This window comes from Cebus imitator, unplaced genomic scaffold, assembly GCF_001604975.1.
Source record: "Cebus imitator isolate Cc_AM_T3 unplaced genomic scaffold, Cebus_imitator-1.0 Scaffold250, whole genome shotgun sequence".
Lineage (NCBI taxonomy): Eukaryota > Metazoa > Chordata > Mammalia > Primates > Cebidae > Cebus > Cebus imitator.
Genome location: NW_016107565.1, coordinates 2444255 through 2460505, shown reverse-complemented (window position 1 = coordinate 2460505; position 16251 = coordinate 2444255). Strand labels below are relative to the sequence as shown.

Here is a 16251-nt window from a genome sequence, read left to right as displayed (position 1 = left end):
ATTTGTGTATTTTTAGTAGAGATGGGGTTTCACCATGTTGGCCAGGCTGGTCTTGAACTCCTGACCTCAGGTGATCCTTCTGCCTAGGCCTCCAAAGTGCAGAGATTACAGGCGTGAACCACCACGCCTGGTTATTTATGTATTCTTAGAGCATTTGAAACTGATACTGCATAACTATACAGTGTATGTGAGTTTAAAGAATGATGACCGAACGAGCTGCTATACAGAGAATTGAGGTTTATTCAGATGATGTCAGTGACACAATTTTATTACTGATAAAGCACAGAGACCTGGATTATCTTGATTGTTTAGCAAAGCTACCTTTTGATTAACTTTTTTAATTCTTCTATGAAAAGATAATTTGCATAGTATCAGCCACAGGTGAGCAAGAGAGTAAAACACACTCAAGACAAGCAGATAAGTCGTTAAAGAATCTCTCTGTTCTTCTTTTTTCTTCTCTTTTGGGATAATTACCCAAATGCCGCCCCCCCCCAATTATTTACCATGGTTTCCTCCTTTCAGGAAACAAAGCTCATATAGGGCTTAGCTTAAACTATTTAATATACATAATTTTAAATTTTTCATATTTAAGAAGGCAGCAGTTCAGAAAATTTGAAAGTAGGCAAAATTATTAGATTTGTGGCTCACATAAAAATAAAGTGGGTTGTTTTTTTTTTTCTTGCAGTCAGTCAATACAGTTCAACTGTATGGATAGAGCAATAGATACTGTGCCCATTTTAATGCTTTTCTGTTCTCTGTTCTTTAAACTGCAATATTACTACCTTTATGTGACATATAAACTTTAATATTGTTCTTAATGTTGTTATATGCTTAAAACACTGAAATGTCTGTTAAGCTTCAGTATTAATGAAATTGCAAGAGGAGTCAAGACATAAGGGAAATGAATTCCTAGGAAGGCACACCTAGGAACTCTTCCAACAGGCCCGTCTCCACCACTCTACAATGGTTCCTGATTTACAGCAGGAAGGACACACATTTTTATCAGCTTGATAAATTATCTTCTTAAATATTGCTGTTTTAAAGGAAATTACTTTATCATGAATACTAGGTCTCTTGCCTTCCTTTTTCTTCAACAAATAAGGACATTTATAAATCAAGGTAATACATAGACTTAAATTAGAATTCCCTCATTATTCTAGATTCAAAATTTAAATTCAAATATTTTATTTCCCAGGAGTTGGAGAGGTCAGACATGACTGATCCAAGAATGAGCATTTATTGAAAATGAGAAAAATGAGTTCCTCTTTTTCCCCTACTCTCCTGGCAGTGAATTCTATATAAAAACTGCAAATGAGCAGGAAAATGTCTACTTGGTTATTTGTAATCATTAACATTTTATCTTACTCTAAATAGTTTTTTTCCCACATACACACAGATTTTATTTTCAGCCTTTTAATTAAATATGTGTGTATCTGTCTCTGTGTGTGTGTGGTGGGGGGGGATGTATGTCTACAGTTAATGAACATTTAGTTTTAAAAGGCAGGGAATATTTTTATTAAAAAAAAAAAAAAAAAAAACAGTTAATGAACATTTAGTTTTAAAAGGCAGGGAATATTTTTATTAAAAAAAAAAAAAGAAAAACTACTTCACTTGTGAGAATCCCCATGTAATCCTGCATATCTATTATATAAATTGAAAAAAATAAGCCAGTTTCTAAGTTTATAACTGTCAAAAGTATATATTTATATTTGAAATTAAAGGTAATCCCCTTTCCACATTTTTATATTGTGTTTTCTCAGTGTACTCATTTTGTTTTGATTATTTTATTCATTTTTCTTTAATATTGCTCCTATGGTACTAAAACATAGTAGATAAATGTTGAAGGGGCTAGGTTAATACTGGGCAATTTTTGAAGAGGGGCTTATTTTCTCTTTTTTAGTGCAATTCAGTCTTGTTTTAAGATCAAAGTTAATTGTATTCCGTAAGTATGTTGGGAAGGAACTGAAAAGTTATGGAAATCTGGTCTTTCTAGTTGAAAGATATTGTCCATTTCTGATTTCACTCCTTTTTAAAAGCTCTTAAGGGAACTTAATAGTTGTAATTGTCTTGATGATCCTTGCAAGTCACATTTTTACCACAACCTATATGTGGAAAGATCAATAGGCTGCAAGAAGTAAATAAAAATAAAAATAAAAAACAGAGGAGGAATTTTAGTAACTGGTATAAAAAGGACACAAGTTTTTATTTATATGTGTACATATGTTCTAAAAGTTTATCACTTATAAACTATAAATTGTTGCTTTTCTATAATTATGTATCAAATATACTATAAAAATGATTTACTCTTTTTGTTACTATACTGTTTCAAAATAAGCATCTTTCGGAGCTAGCATAGGGCATAGTACAGTAGGGAAGCATATTAACTCTGAAATCAGGCCCCATAGGTTCATACTTCTTACATGGATTATTCAGGCAGGGCAAGATAGTTAACTTCTATGTGTATCAATTTTTTTCATCTGTAAAATTAGGATTGTTGTACTGCTTATCTCCAAAAGCTGTAGAGCTTATCTCAGAAAGTAGTGAGGATTGAATAAGATATGTTATGCAAACATAGCACAACACCTAATGTACAGTAAGCACCTGAAGTTTGCTATTATGTTAGCTATTTTTCCATAACTTATTTCTAATAGTATTACACAAATGAATGTATAGCTGTGTTGCTTTTCTACAGATCAGCTACAATAGATAATTTATTTCTTCTGAATGTAGACACTGGTTTTTTGTTGTTGTTGTTTTCTTTGCTTCTGGAGAAACTAAAGGATTCCCACCAAGAATTGTGGCTGAAAATTTTATGTTTCTGGAATACCTCTGGAAATCTTTCCTTAAAGAGGATGCTGTTCCCCATGAAAGACTAGTGAGATTTAGCACTAAACACATTGGAGTAAACACCAAAGCTCCTGATAGTGACTTTGGATAAGCCACTCTAGCGCCTCATGCCTTAACTTTTTCTGTCTGTGAAATATTATTTTCCATCCTGTCTCAGAAGCTGGAAGATGCAGGTAAAAACGGTTTATGATTTATTGTGAGCTGCAGAAACTAGATACTAGAGTATTGTTCAATATATTATGAGATTCCAGATAAATCTTTTAACAACCTCACATGAAATGATAGGCAGGATTCATTTAGGGAAAGATAATTGGATTACAGGATTAGCCATGTGTTTGCAAATAAATATCAGAAATTAGTATCTTAGTAGTAATCTTTATGGTCTTCTAATCAAAGTTTACTTACTTTGTGCACAATAATTACTGTTAAAATGCCCTGTCTTTTGAGAAAGGGTTTTTAGGGTTTGGTTTATTTGTTTTTTGCCATGAAGCCCTCCTGTATGGATGTATAGCCATGTGTTATATGTTCGAATGGATTGCATAAATTTCAATATTTTTGTCTGTTTTAATAAAAAGTAAATTAAGTTGAGGTGACTAACCTCCGCACACTTGGTAAGGAGGGTGTTGTTGAGCATCCTCGTTAAGTCCAAGGACCTGTTTGCATCTCTAAGTGGTTGTCCAGCCCAGCAAACGTAACAGCAGCAAAGCCACACGCTGACATCTTGACTGAAATCAATGCCAGAGCCGCTGCCAAGGTGGCTAAGCAGGCTAATGACGTTTCCAATGCTGATCCTCCTAGTCAGGGGCTAGTCCCTACCTTGTTGCCCACTCCCCTTTGAAACCTGCATATGCAGACAATGAAATTGAGCACTGAAGGGAAGGGACAATATTCGGCCTCTGGGCTCCTAAAGTACCTCTCTGAATTTAATGAGGTCAGTTGGGCGTCTACAGCTTTTACCTTTTGCTACAGCTCCGTACCCAGGAGTGAAATCCCTCTCTAACACACAGGCATGCACAAGCATATGCACTGCAAAATACACTTGGGAAAACACCCACGCGTGGCAAAACACTCTATTTTTCATAAACACGTACATTTACTTCTCACTACCGCGCGCTTATGCTCGCGCGCGGGTAGACACACACACACACACACACACACACACACACACACACACACACGAACTGGGAGAATCACAGACCCACACACAATGCCACGTACCCCGAGAGCTCAGAATCCTTCCTACGCCTGCAGATTAAACTCACTCGCCACGCAGACCTATGGACGCTCACAGTGTGCCCACTTCCAGGAGCAGATGCTACCCCCTCCAGATGCTACCCCCTTGCTCTACTGAGCGGACAGCTCCAAAGCGAGCCAAGGGACAAAAGCTGGCTGGGGTAATGGTGTGGTGCACGGGACCAGACCCATTGTGTGTGCACAGTGCGGGGAGCTGCAAACTCCAGTTGGGCAGTCCTCTAGACTAAGCCTTGCAGATAGGCGCTCACGCCCGGATCTCCTGAGGCAGGCAAATGGAGCTACACGCAGCAGCAATTACCTGTTCCAGAACTAGCGCTGTGGCACTCCCCACTCCTGAAAGGGGACCAGAGTCCCGAAAGGTCAGTTCACCCATCAGTCGCCCGACCTAAGGAACTTGTTCGTGGAAAGATTTGGGTCAGGACTGACAAAAATCAAGGAGCACGACATGCTGGTCTTGGGGACACAGCTCCCCTACACCAAGGGTTGAGAAAAACAGGGTCCCTTGTGCATGTGAAGGAGGAACGGGCGGCTCAAAGACGGCCAGTAGATGGCGCAAGAACTCTTCCCTTGTGCAATCTTAACCCTTACGTGCTGCAAGGGGCGGCCAGGTCCAGATGCATAGACACATACATTTTTCGTTTTGACAGAAACCCCTATTTACATATTTGGTGCCGATTCAGAATTAAGACAAATGGGTCTGTTCTAGATAATACCACAGATAAAGTAGTTGAACTGCTGCACACACCAACTGAAAAGGGGGTTGGGAGGATGAAAAGACGAACTATTTGAGGAAACGACACTGACTTCCCTCCCCACCCCACCCCCCGCCCAAGCCACGGATGAAATCCTTTTACCGAATCATAAAAAACTCGGTTACGGGTTTACACGTACTCATTTGAATATGTAAATACATGTGTGCAAATACATTCTTCTCTGTGGGAAAGAAGAATTTATTGAGAAAATTCTGTGATTTCCTTTTTCAATTAAATCACGGGATAATAAATGCGAGAAGCCTGCCTGAAATATACTGCAACTACAGTAGTAACACGTGTCCCATTATAACGACGTGGGCATCGATGGAGCCCGATTCATTATCATCTCGTTTCCCCAAAAGCAACACAGATCCTCCTATTAAAATATTCCTTTGACATGCTTCTTTCTGTATTCGCAGGCTGCAACGGAAAGCTCACTAGCATATTATTTCTTGGGCTGCTTTTACAGGCAGAATTGATCTATCCGGGGAAAAAAGCAAGCCCCTTAATTTCAAATATTGTGCGGAGTTTATCAGAGAGCGGAGCTGGGTTTTAAGAGGTTCACTAGTGGTTTCTGGTGGCTGCTATAAAGAGCTAGAATTGGGGTAGATTTTGGTGGAGGGGAAAAAACGCACAAGAAAAGACAGAATCCGGAGTAGCGGAGACTTTGTGCCCCCGTTGGAGAGATGGTTGAGTCCTCGTCAAGGTTGCTGTGGTATCCCAGAAACACCATTCACTCCGAGCTGTGACCGCGCACCAACAACAGCAACAACTCCACTGCGCCGGGCTGAGGAGCAGGAATTAGAAGCTCAAGAATAATATGAAAGGGATCCGCAAAGGGGAAAGCAAAGCAAAGGAATCCAAACCCCGGGAGCCTGGCACGCGAAGATGCGCTAAATGTGGCCGCCTAGACTTCATCCTGATGAAGAAAATGGGGATTAAAAGTGGATTTACGTTTTGGAACCTCGTCTTTTTATTGACGGTGTCTTGTGTAAAAGGTAGGTCTGCTTTGGGGTCCCCTCCGCTTTGGATGCAGGTGGGCTGACTTGTAGATGGAGAGAGGCTGGCAGCTTACTTTGCAATTTGCACCGATAAAATAATCATGATAATACTAAAGAAGGAGTTGATTCACAGCTCGTTCTCCACCCCCCGTCAGATAGGAAATGCATTTTGCTTGCCAGATTTGGCGTTCAATGCGGTGATTGAGCTTGTGCTCAATAAATATTCTTGCAGTATGCTCAAACGAATACGTGAGTTGGTTAGTATAGCCTCTAACTAGTGGCTATCCAGGCAGAATTCCTCTGCAAGACTTTTCTTAGTGATGAGGATTACCTTGATTTCTCGTCAGATCAGTAGGGTTTGATGCCTTTGGTGGAATATTTATACTAAAGACACTGGTATAAATGCTTTTTAACCCTTTCAGGGAAGAAAGTTACCGACGTGCTAGGAATGTGTTGATTTTCAATACATTAGGGTACAGGGATCTTACAAGCACCGCCACACTAACACCAACATGAATGTCTGCATGCATATGTATGTAAATTATTTCTACGTGGGCTTCTATGCAATGTTAAATGTGGGGGAGCTTCCCTAGGACCTGTGGTAGAGGTTTGGCAAAAAATGAGGCTTTCAGGTTGTCTGAAATGCCATGAAGTGTAAAGAACCACCTTAGGGGATGAATGAAGGTAGAAGGAAAGTCATTAGCTGACGACCAAAAAGAAAATCCCCAGCAAGTCTCAGCGTTCAGACAGGTAGAGTGTCACATGCACAGACAAGGGGAGGGGATGGGTGGAATGTAAAACGTATTCCCAAACAGGAAGGCAAGGGACAGTCAGGATCATTGGAAAAAGAGCTGTCCTTAGGGAGAAAATAGATCCATAGCTCTCTTCCATAACTTCTCCTGCACCCTGCTGCCCATTAATTGTTGCAAAGAATACTCAGGAGGTGTTTATGACTCATGCCATCATTTTTTGAACAATCACTTCTCCATACTCATGGCAGCTCGAATAGACGCGATGGATGTCGCGTTCAGTAAGCTAGTTTTAAATCCGGGGTGTCTGGGTGTCTGTGTGTCGCGGGGGGGGGCAGGGGACGGCGGGAAAGGGGGTGCTGTTTTGGCCCAGGCGCGCCATGGCTGTCAACACAAACTGGACGCTTCTTCCTTTGTAAAGGAGTGCCTCTCTGAACCGCAATCGGCCGCCTCTCTATGAAACAGTTTATTGTCCAGCTTGCAGCTGGCTGTCCCTCCACGGAAGGCGACTCATTTGCATTCAGTGGAAATGATAATTCATGTTTTGGGAGGAGGGAGCTGGAGAGGTTATCTCTCCCTCTACTATGACCAATGATGGATGGCATGTATCGAATTTTAATTTACATCCCAAAATGCCAGGAAGCCGTCCCAGTCTCTGTGGCAGCAACTGCCTTGTAATCCCAACCTGCTTCTTAAAGCTTGATTTTTCTTTTCCCTCTGGGGCCTCAGAGTAGCTCTGAGCCGAGAAGCTTGTCCTTAGTGGCACAAGTACATTGCCTAATGTACAAAACGCGTCTCAAGTTGCTTGCAAGGTTTCTTTGTCGCTGGCTCGACTTGCGAGGAGCCACACATTTATGCTTAGTTCGCTTGCCACTGGGAGTTGGTTAATGGATGGCCCTGGGGCTGCCATCGAGACCCGCGCTCCGCGTGGGGGAGGCGCGGATAGCCAGCAGCAGCCCTGGCAGAAAGACGTAAGGGTGGTTCCTGCGAGAAGATGACCAGGGTTTAAGTGCGAGTTTTCATGTGATACCTGTTGAGCCAAAACACATTCGGGGGGCAGATGAGGGGGAGGGAAGTCTCCAAAGCGGGGCGAGCATTCCAGCCTGACAAACGCTGATCCGCGCCGCCTGCAATTACAGCCCTGGACGCCCGCACCTACCGTATTTTCCGAATGAGATGCGCCGATAGAAAGGAAAGGCGCGTTAATTTACTTTAGACTGATATAATTGGTTTAGCATGGGAGATACTGACAAGGAAGAAGAGTTTGTGATAGCCTTCTTTGATTCTGTGCAAAATCAATGTTCTACAGACCGTACGTAAAACATTTATTTTTCCAAGTCAATAAAGTTCTTCATTGTCACTCATGTGGCACTTGGAAGGCATCTCCTACATTTTACGACTTGGAACATTGTCCCCAAATTCTGAGAAACTTGCAGAGGTTGTATGTTCTAGACCTGCTGTCAATCTCCGAATGATGTCAATTTTGATATTTGCTTCTTACTTTCCCTTTCCTCATTTTATTTTAATTTCATCTGTCTCAAGGATCTTCTAAAGCCAAGATTGCTGTGATGCCTTAAACGTAGTTTGCCCCAATGTCTATGCCGGCTTTTGTCTTCTATACTCTTCTGGAATGTTAGGTCCACGAAAAATCTGACTGCAGCGTCGTTGCAAGGATTTTGTAGATTCTAATCCAGACTAGCGTGAGGGTCCAGAAAGTCCGAGGCAGGCAGTTTTCCACTTGAACAGCTCTAGCCACGAGTATTCCACCATCTGCCCACACTTTTCATCCCTCCACCATCTCACCTCTGCGTGCAATAGAAATGACAAAGAGGCTCAGTGGGAGGAAACGCCTCAGAGTGTAAGATAAAGTGGTCTTAGGTAGGCCTGAACCACTCGGGTGGGGCTGAAAAGGAAAACAGACTTTCCTTGGCATTTCATTTCCACTGTTATCATGTGAAATAAAAGGCTGTGGAGGGCACCAAATTGAGAGGTGGGGCAGGGCAGGTGCTGCTTAGACTTGATCCATGCCTGTTTCAAACTGAAACCACACACACACACACACACAGAGAGAGAGAGAGAGAGAGAGAGAGAGAGAGAGAGGCAGAGGTTTCTGAAATGCCTCCAGCTGCAGCGTGTCTGTTTAGGTCTCACCCAGATAGAAACCGTGAATCTCCAAGTCGTGCTTAAGCGTCCCGCCCCTGTAAAGAGACACCCACGGGATGTTTTCCCACGCTGCTTGTCAATGGATCCCAGAGGGAGCACACGCCGTGCAGCGAAGGTACCGCGAAGGCACAGAAGGTACCCCAGTAGGCATCAGGTGGGAGACCAAGTGCGGCGTCCCGCACCCCACACCAGAGAGTCTTTCCAGGGATTCTCGCCAGAGAGACTTCGTGAAGGATCCACGTTTCTGCATGTTCTGAGACTCCAAGGAGATACTACTCCTGCCATTGAGGTCTTTTGGAAAAGTGGAAATCTCAACCTCTCCCGCAGTTAGTTGCTGCTGGAGAGGGGCGCGGGTATCTTTGAGGGGGAAGAGCTGCCAGAGGCGCTCATTAGCACCTTTTACTGACTCCCGCCCTAGTGGCCACGTCTGAAGCTTTCAGCCCCGCTGTGTTCCCAGAGACTGACAGCCTCAGTCGTCGCCCAGAAGGCGACAGTCTTTCCCAATACGTCAGGAAAAGATCTGTCTTAGCTTGAGACAGCTTTACAAAGGGGGCTGGGGGGAGGTGCATCAATGTCTTTTCAAAACAATAACGGCAAACAAAAACCCACCTAGCCCTCACCATGATTAAATCCCTTCCCCCAACACCAGCAGGAATGAGACACCCACTGGAAGGTAACCTTTGTATTTGAGTTAGGGGTCTCTGTCCTGCTGTATTTTGGACAGGCGCCCAACCCTTACATCTCTTTCCTTTGGGAATACTTAATTTCTTCAAAAAGACCAGCCTTCCTGAATTTTTCTTGCATCACCCTAGGTTGAAACTGGGTGGTTGATTTGGCTCTTGGTCTGTGTGTGTGCTCGCGCGTGTGCGTGCGTGTGTGCCCGTGTGTGTGTGCGTGTGTGTATGTGTTGCTGGGAGGAGGACACGTGAATTGACACGGAGAAACCTTTAGGAGGCTCTGAGGGTGGGTGTGAGTGTGTCCTAGGCGGAAACGCCTGGCGGGTGACAGGACGTTCATGTTCCCCGAACTCCAGATGGTCGGCGGCGCTGTGACCACTGCTGTCACGATCAGGCAGAGGTGCGGAGGAAGCTCCCTTTCTCCAAGCGGACCGCAGCGCTGTCCTCACTCAAATAACTTATCTAAGACATGCTCAGGGAATTGGGAAAGCATGTTGGGGAAACAACCAGTGAAGATTCTGGCTCCTTTGCAACCTCACCATCCCCTAGACCAGTTCAAAGGTGAGGGAAAGGCCAGCAGGAGGGCAGTCGCCAGGGTCCAGTGCTGCAAGGGCTTAGCTGGACTCTAAGGGAGAGAGCAGAAGAAATTAAACAGCACAGGGTCATCAGAGTAGCCAAGGTGGTCCTCTCCCACCAGCCCCGCTGGAGTGGCCACCTAAGGGGCTGACACAGGGGCACGCACAGGGATTGCTGCGTATTGCAGAATAACAATGAAGGAGGACAACCAAAGGAAGAAAGCTCAGCTCAGGCTTAAGGCGGGTCTTCTTCTCCCTGAACGCGGTCCTGCCTTGGGGAGGTTTTGCACCATCGACTTGCTAAGTTAACCCAATATACTGGCCCGACAGGGTTTGAACGGTTACCAGAATTCGGAGCTGAACTTCACTGGACAGTTAACTTGCTGAAAGCCTTCTGAAATGTCCTTTTGCAGCACCGTACTTTCTGGAATCATCTGGTTGGGGAGGAGGGGGTGCTGCAATCACGCACTCATTGCAAGAGTATGTGAGCAGAAATAATTAAGGAGCAGGTTTCAGCGTCTTGAAAACCTGATGCCAGCTCCCTTGAGATCCTTCAAGGAGAAAAAGAGTAGAATTACTAAATAAATTAAGTACTTCAGGAGCAAAGGCTTGGTTCCAGTAGTTATTACCGTTCATGATCTTAATTAGCATTTCTATTTGTGGGGTAGCTGAATAGTTTAGGAGTTTACATGCCTTTTCCCCCAACAGAACATTTGGTGACTACAGAACAGTGAAATAATAAATAGACAGCAAATGTCATCTGTACATGGTTCTAAATACAGTAAAAGTCTATCATAAGTGAGAGCTGATAAAACAAGAAAAAGTAGGAGAGGTGTGCACTTAATAACGCCTTCGTACTCCTGTGGGGGGAAAAAAAAAAAACTCTGACGTTAAAATGCTTTTCTAAGATCTCAAATGAAAAAAAAGTGAAAGGAACTAAAGTTTATTTCCTTAGCCTCCAAATATACTACTCCCTTTGTTGCAAAGGTTGATTCTCTTCTACTTATTGACCACCGCTTCAGAAATGGCTTAAAGATATCAACCGCCTTCAATATTTTGTTTACTTTAAAGCACCAAGCAGCCTGGTAAGGCACCAGTTCCCTTAGGCAACATGACCATTTGAGAATACACACCATCTTGTACTTTGAATTCCAAGATTTAGGAGATTAGAAATAAAATGGTTGCAAATGAAAGGTTAAGAAAAGAATGTGTAAGATACAAATAAAATCTAAGAACATTTTGTTTTATCTACGTATACATTAAAACAGAACTTTAGCTTTTGTTCCCTTTACTCATAATCCAAAGGAGCATATAACTTAGGAATACAGCAGAAATATTGATTTGGACTTAGGATAAGTATGAGAATGGTGCCAGAATAGGCACTACGGTTACCAAATTCATCTTTCTGCTCTGAGAGTGGGCAGGTGGGTGATTCATGGCATTTTCCAATATACTTATCTCCATGTTTGCAAGATTTTCTCAGAATTAGGCCCCTTGTGAGGCTCCTATTCTCTTCAGGAACATCATTTTAAAAAGTATCACTGAGAAAAATCAATTTATTGAAGACCTTCCCCCTATTCACAGCCTCAGTGCTGATGGTCACCTTTCCTTCTCTTTAGGCTCCAGTCTTTCAGCCATCAAATATATTTAATGTCTTAAGAGCCTTTGCTAAGCTGTTGTTTGGTGCTGGTTGAGGATTTCTAATGATCAATAATTTCTATATAGTGATAATGTATTGCCAGCAAACCAATTTGAAATCACTAAAATGTCTAAATTTATGTTAACATATGCATCATATACCTGTGGCTGGATGGGAAAATAACAAGATAATTATGTGGCATTAGGTATCACCACATTATTCAGTTCAGGCCCTTAAATGTTTGGACTACAGTGATTTTCAAAGTGTTCTCCAACAAGTAGTACCAGCATCCTCTGAAACTGTTTTATCAATAAAAATACCCCAGGTTCCCAGATGAGGTCTGTTGAATCAGATGCTTTGGGAGTTGGGCACAGACACTAGTGGTTTTAACAAGTCATCCGGGTAGTCCCGATGCACTCTAAATTTTGAGCACCACTACAGTAAAGTAGAAAGAGCAAAGGCTCTGGAGCCACTGAAGATCAAATAATGATTGTGCCAACAATTATCTTTGGACTAGCAATTCAACTATCCTAAGCCTCAGTTTTATTATCTGTAAAAAAAAAAATACATTATATTATTAGTGGGCTTATAGGGAGATGGCATAAATCATGTACCTAGCCCAGTGCTTGGCACTAGTAGCTATTGCCGATATTATTCAAATAAATGTGAACATGCAAAGCCTGTATGAACTTGCTCACACTTTATCTCTAACACCACCACCTTTACGTTTCCATAACAGTAAATAAAAAGTGTAGCCTCTTCTCACTAGCTATTATTTCACTTTGGCTAAGTTCCCAGGCTATTATACAGCTGAGAAACACTCTGAACTTCTGCTTATCACCTTTACACATTTACTTCTGGTGCTGGCTCTATGAATAAGGGGCAGACTCACAGCTTAAAAAAAAAAAAAAAAAAAGTGCTACCTCTGCTTCTGTGCTAATTTCATCCCTTGCATTCTGACATTGATTTCTTTTACTAGTGATTGATTAATGTACTAACATGAATTTGTTCATCTTGTCACAAATCATGACATTCATAGGTCCTTAAATATCAGCTAGTTTACTGCTCATATATTATAAAATAACTGCACATGCCAAGAAAGGATAAGTAACTTTTTGGTAGTTTACAAAGACCATTAATATCAGAACTGAGACTAACTCACAGAGCATTTGAGCTCATGTTCAATTCTCTTTCTAATTTATCAATTTTATTAAAAAGCTAGCTCAGATGGCACCAGTGAACATAGTCAATCACAAAAATTACTATTTAAGTACTATATATCAATTAATATGAGTAATTATATGTTTGTGGTAAAATTACTTATTTTCTAGAAGACAAAAGGAGATAATTATGGAATGAAAAACTTTTTTAAGATTGATAAAATGTATACTTCAAATAAATAACTAATTGTATCTTCAGTAAAGTTTATTTCTTGATATGATAAGTCTATAAATAAAAAGTGTATTGACTTTTTCATGTCTCAAAAGAACTTTGAGGGGCAGTATTTAATATCAAATTTTTATTTATTTCTTATAATCTGTACACAATTTCTGACTTAAAATCTTTTAAATCTAGAGAAATGGTTCTTAATTTATTTTTTCATGGGATTCATTATGTTTAAGTCATATTTATATGAGATTTGTGTATTCTCTCTAGTTTACAATTTCATCTGTATATTTTTTTACATGATATGTATAAGACAATTATTAAAAATTCTATCAGAAACAATGCATTTTATAAATACTAATAGTATAAGAACAATCAATATGTTAAGTGGTTATCTTCAATTTTAGTGATATGTAAAATATTTTTAAAGTCTTTTTATATGAGAATAAAATTTGCAAAGTTAATAAATTCTACTGTTTGATGAGTTGAAATGTTCAGAAAATGGTTGAAATATATAAAATGTAATGAGTGATTCCCTTAAAAAGCTAAGTCTGTAACGTTTAAGATCATGAAGTTTTTCTTTGCTTGATGCAATTTTTAAAGGAATACTTATGATCACGGGTTTAAAATAATAGTAAGGATTTTCTTTTAACTATGGCATTAAAACAATATCACCACATACCTCTTGGAGAGGAATTTTGTAAATAGAAACAGACTCCATAAAAGTAGACTTACTACATCTCAAATAAGTAAAAAAGCAAGGGCTTCTGTCATAGTTTTCTCTAATACAAGTTTACCTAGTTGACTCCAGAATGCTCAGAGTTAATTACTATATAGAGAGGATATGAAACATTCTTATATTTTGGGAAATTGTACCAGGATAAAATTATTTGTGTGTCTTTTCATGTGTAATGCCTTATGCTAAGCCCTTAACTAAGGTGTCCTTTACATCTGAGACAGTTCTCTCCTCCCTTATGTTCCTGTATTGAATTCTAGTAAGTATCTTTGAGATAGCTATTATCGCCTATGTAGAGATTATTACATCCATTTTCATATAATACACATTTTCTTGAGGCCAGAGTTCAATGATTTGTCAGGATCATACAGTTAGCTAGTGGTTAAGTGAAATCTGAAAGGATAATTGATTCATAAGCTCATAGACTTACCCAAAATCTAAAGAAAAATGTAAATGACTAAGTTACCAATCAAACCTCTCCATTTTTAAGAGAAAAACTGAGTCCCTGAAAATTTAATTTAGAAGGAATCTTAATATCAATATTCATTTTATATCTATGTATTTCTATGTAACTGTGGGTTACATTATAATATATAATGTAACAATAACATATAACTTGATTGGTTTTGTAATTTTCAACATCTTTGACTTAACTTGACTAACTTTATTCTCTAAATGGTCCTATACAGTGGATATAAAAATACTTTCTACTTTTATAAGAAATAGCAAGCAAAGTAATTCATAGGTAATACATAAGTTAAATATTACGCTATAAAATCTAAAACTAGTACATTAAGTATGAAAAACAAAAGTAAACATTATAAACCTTAGTTCCTAATGCAGAGCTCTTGAGTAAAATTTAAAATGTATGAAGGCAGAAAAATTTATGAACTTCACACAGAAAATAATTTGTGAATACAAAAATTGTATCATAAGGATTGAAAAATAAAATTGTTTCATTTGTATCTTAATCTTCCACTCAGCTCTATAGAACTTAAAGAATATGAAAGTTCTCGTAATGTCCCCAGTCTAATGTTTACTAGGCACGAAATGTACATTAGGTTTATTTGTGAGGGCAAATACATATTTTTCAAAATTAAAATATGCATATCCAAGTTCCATTCATAAAATTTATTTCAGTCCATAAGTGCCCATAGTTAAAAATACAGGTGTAGCTGTGAATCTTCACATAAAAGAGAGGACAGGCCAGAGAAATGAAATGACTTGCCAAGCTAGAGAGTGCAAACCAGTCTTTACCTGTCCAGTGTACTGTTCGTGTATTTGATACTGCTTTATGAGCCTCGTTTTTTTTTAGACCTAATTGGTTTATGGGAGTAAAGTTCATTGAAAGGACAGACCACTGTGTCTACCCCAAAGCCCAGATCAGAGTTAAAACTACAATTTTTGAAGCAATTGTGTAAGGAGACATAGATACATGAGTATAATAATATAGGCAAATTGGAAACTTCACATGCAATCTAAGGATTAACTTAAGAATTAACTGGCAGAGGGGGGGAATATAGATATATATTAGTCTACAAAAGGAAAAAATACTTTTATTAAATTATACTTAAGTGTTCAAATTTAGTGTTACTTTTTTTGTGAAGATGATTAAATGCATTTTCATATGTAACTGTATTACTTTTGTCATTTCTAAACTTTATAGGCTCTCCCAATATAAACTACCCTTTTCTACATGCATTATTAAAGCTTTATTTGTTGTTATATTTTCAGAAATTTTATTTTAACCTGTCTTTTTAATTTTAAAGCTATGTTATCCTAATGATGTCTTCATGTGTATTAGGCAAAGGATATACTTATTGCATTTAACACTTCTTCATAGGCCACTTTTATTTTAAATAATTTTGATATATGATCTTACAACAGATAGATGTAGATTTCTTCAACATTAGCAAAGTCTCGGATAAAGGTACATTTATAGTTTATCTCCAAGTCTGTTTCCTACAATTATTCATTCCAAAATTTTATTTAATCTTGAAAATTGATGATCAGCCAAGTTTTTCATTTTAGAATGCATTCTATTGTTATTAGTATTCATTTGATTTTATTGAGATTTTAAATCACAAATTAACTTGACATTTTATTTTCATGACCTTAGGGAAGGTAGAGAAAGCAAACTGATAATCAAAACAACTTCTCTAAAACTAGTTCACATTCCTATTAGCAATGTGTTTCTTCTTTGATAGCTACTTACTAAAACTTTCAGCTGTGGTTTGTTGTTTGATATTATTCCAATTTCTCAAATATGCTTTTTAGCTTTCTATGGGGCCATTTTAAAAATCTTTTGATTTTTTATTTTTTTGCTTGTTTGCATTATGGGAGTTATATGACTTGAAAGATGTTTGAGAAAATAATGTTCTTATTTTATTTTCTCTTAAAAGACCACATAGTGGATACACTGAAAATGAAGTTTATCAATTTAGTCAATAATTCAAAAATATAAAGAAACTT

At 39.3% G+C, this 16251-nt stretch overlaps 1 protein-coding gene across 6 annotated transcripts in view; it reads left to right on the top strand.

Annotated features, from left to right (window-relative positions):
• The first annotated feature begins 5181 nt into the window (after window positions 1–5181).
• CSMD3 (CUB and Sushi multiple domains 3) overlaps window positions 5182–16251 on the top strand; it is a 1251170-nt gene continuing 1240100 nt past the window's right edge. For 3 of the 6 annotated variants that reach the window (XM_017498749.2, XM_017498751.2, XM_017498750.2), the window contains exon 1: window positions 5183–5851. In XM_017498749.2, coding sequence (XP_017354238.1) covers window positions 5674–5851 — 178 coding nt within the window. In that variant the 5' untranslated portion in view covers window positions 5183–5673. Of the gene's footprint in view, window positions 5852–16251 lie in introns of all 6 variants that reach the window. The other 3 variants (XM_017498748.2, XM_037727953.1, XM_037727955.1) reach the window with 2 other exon arrangements.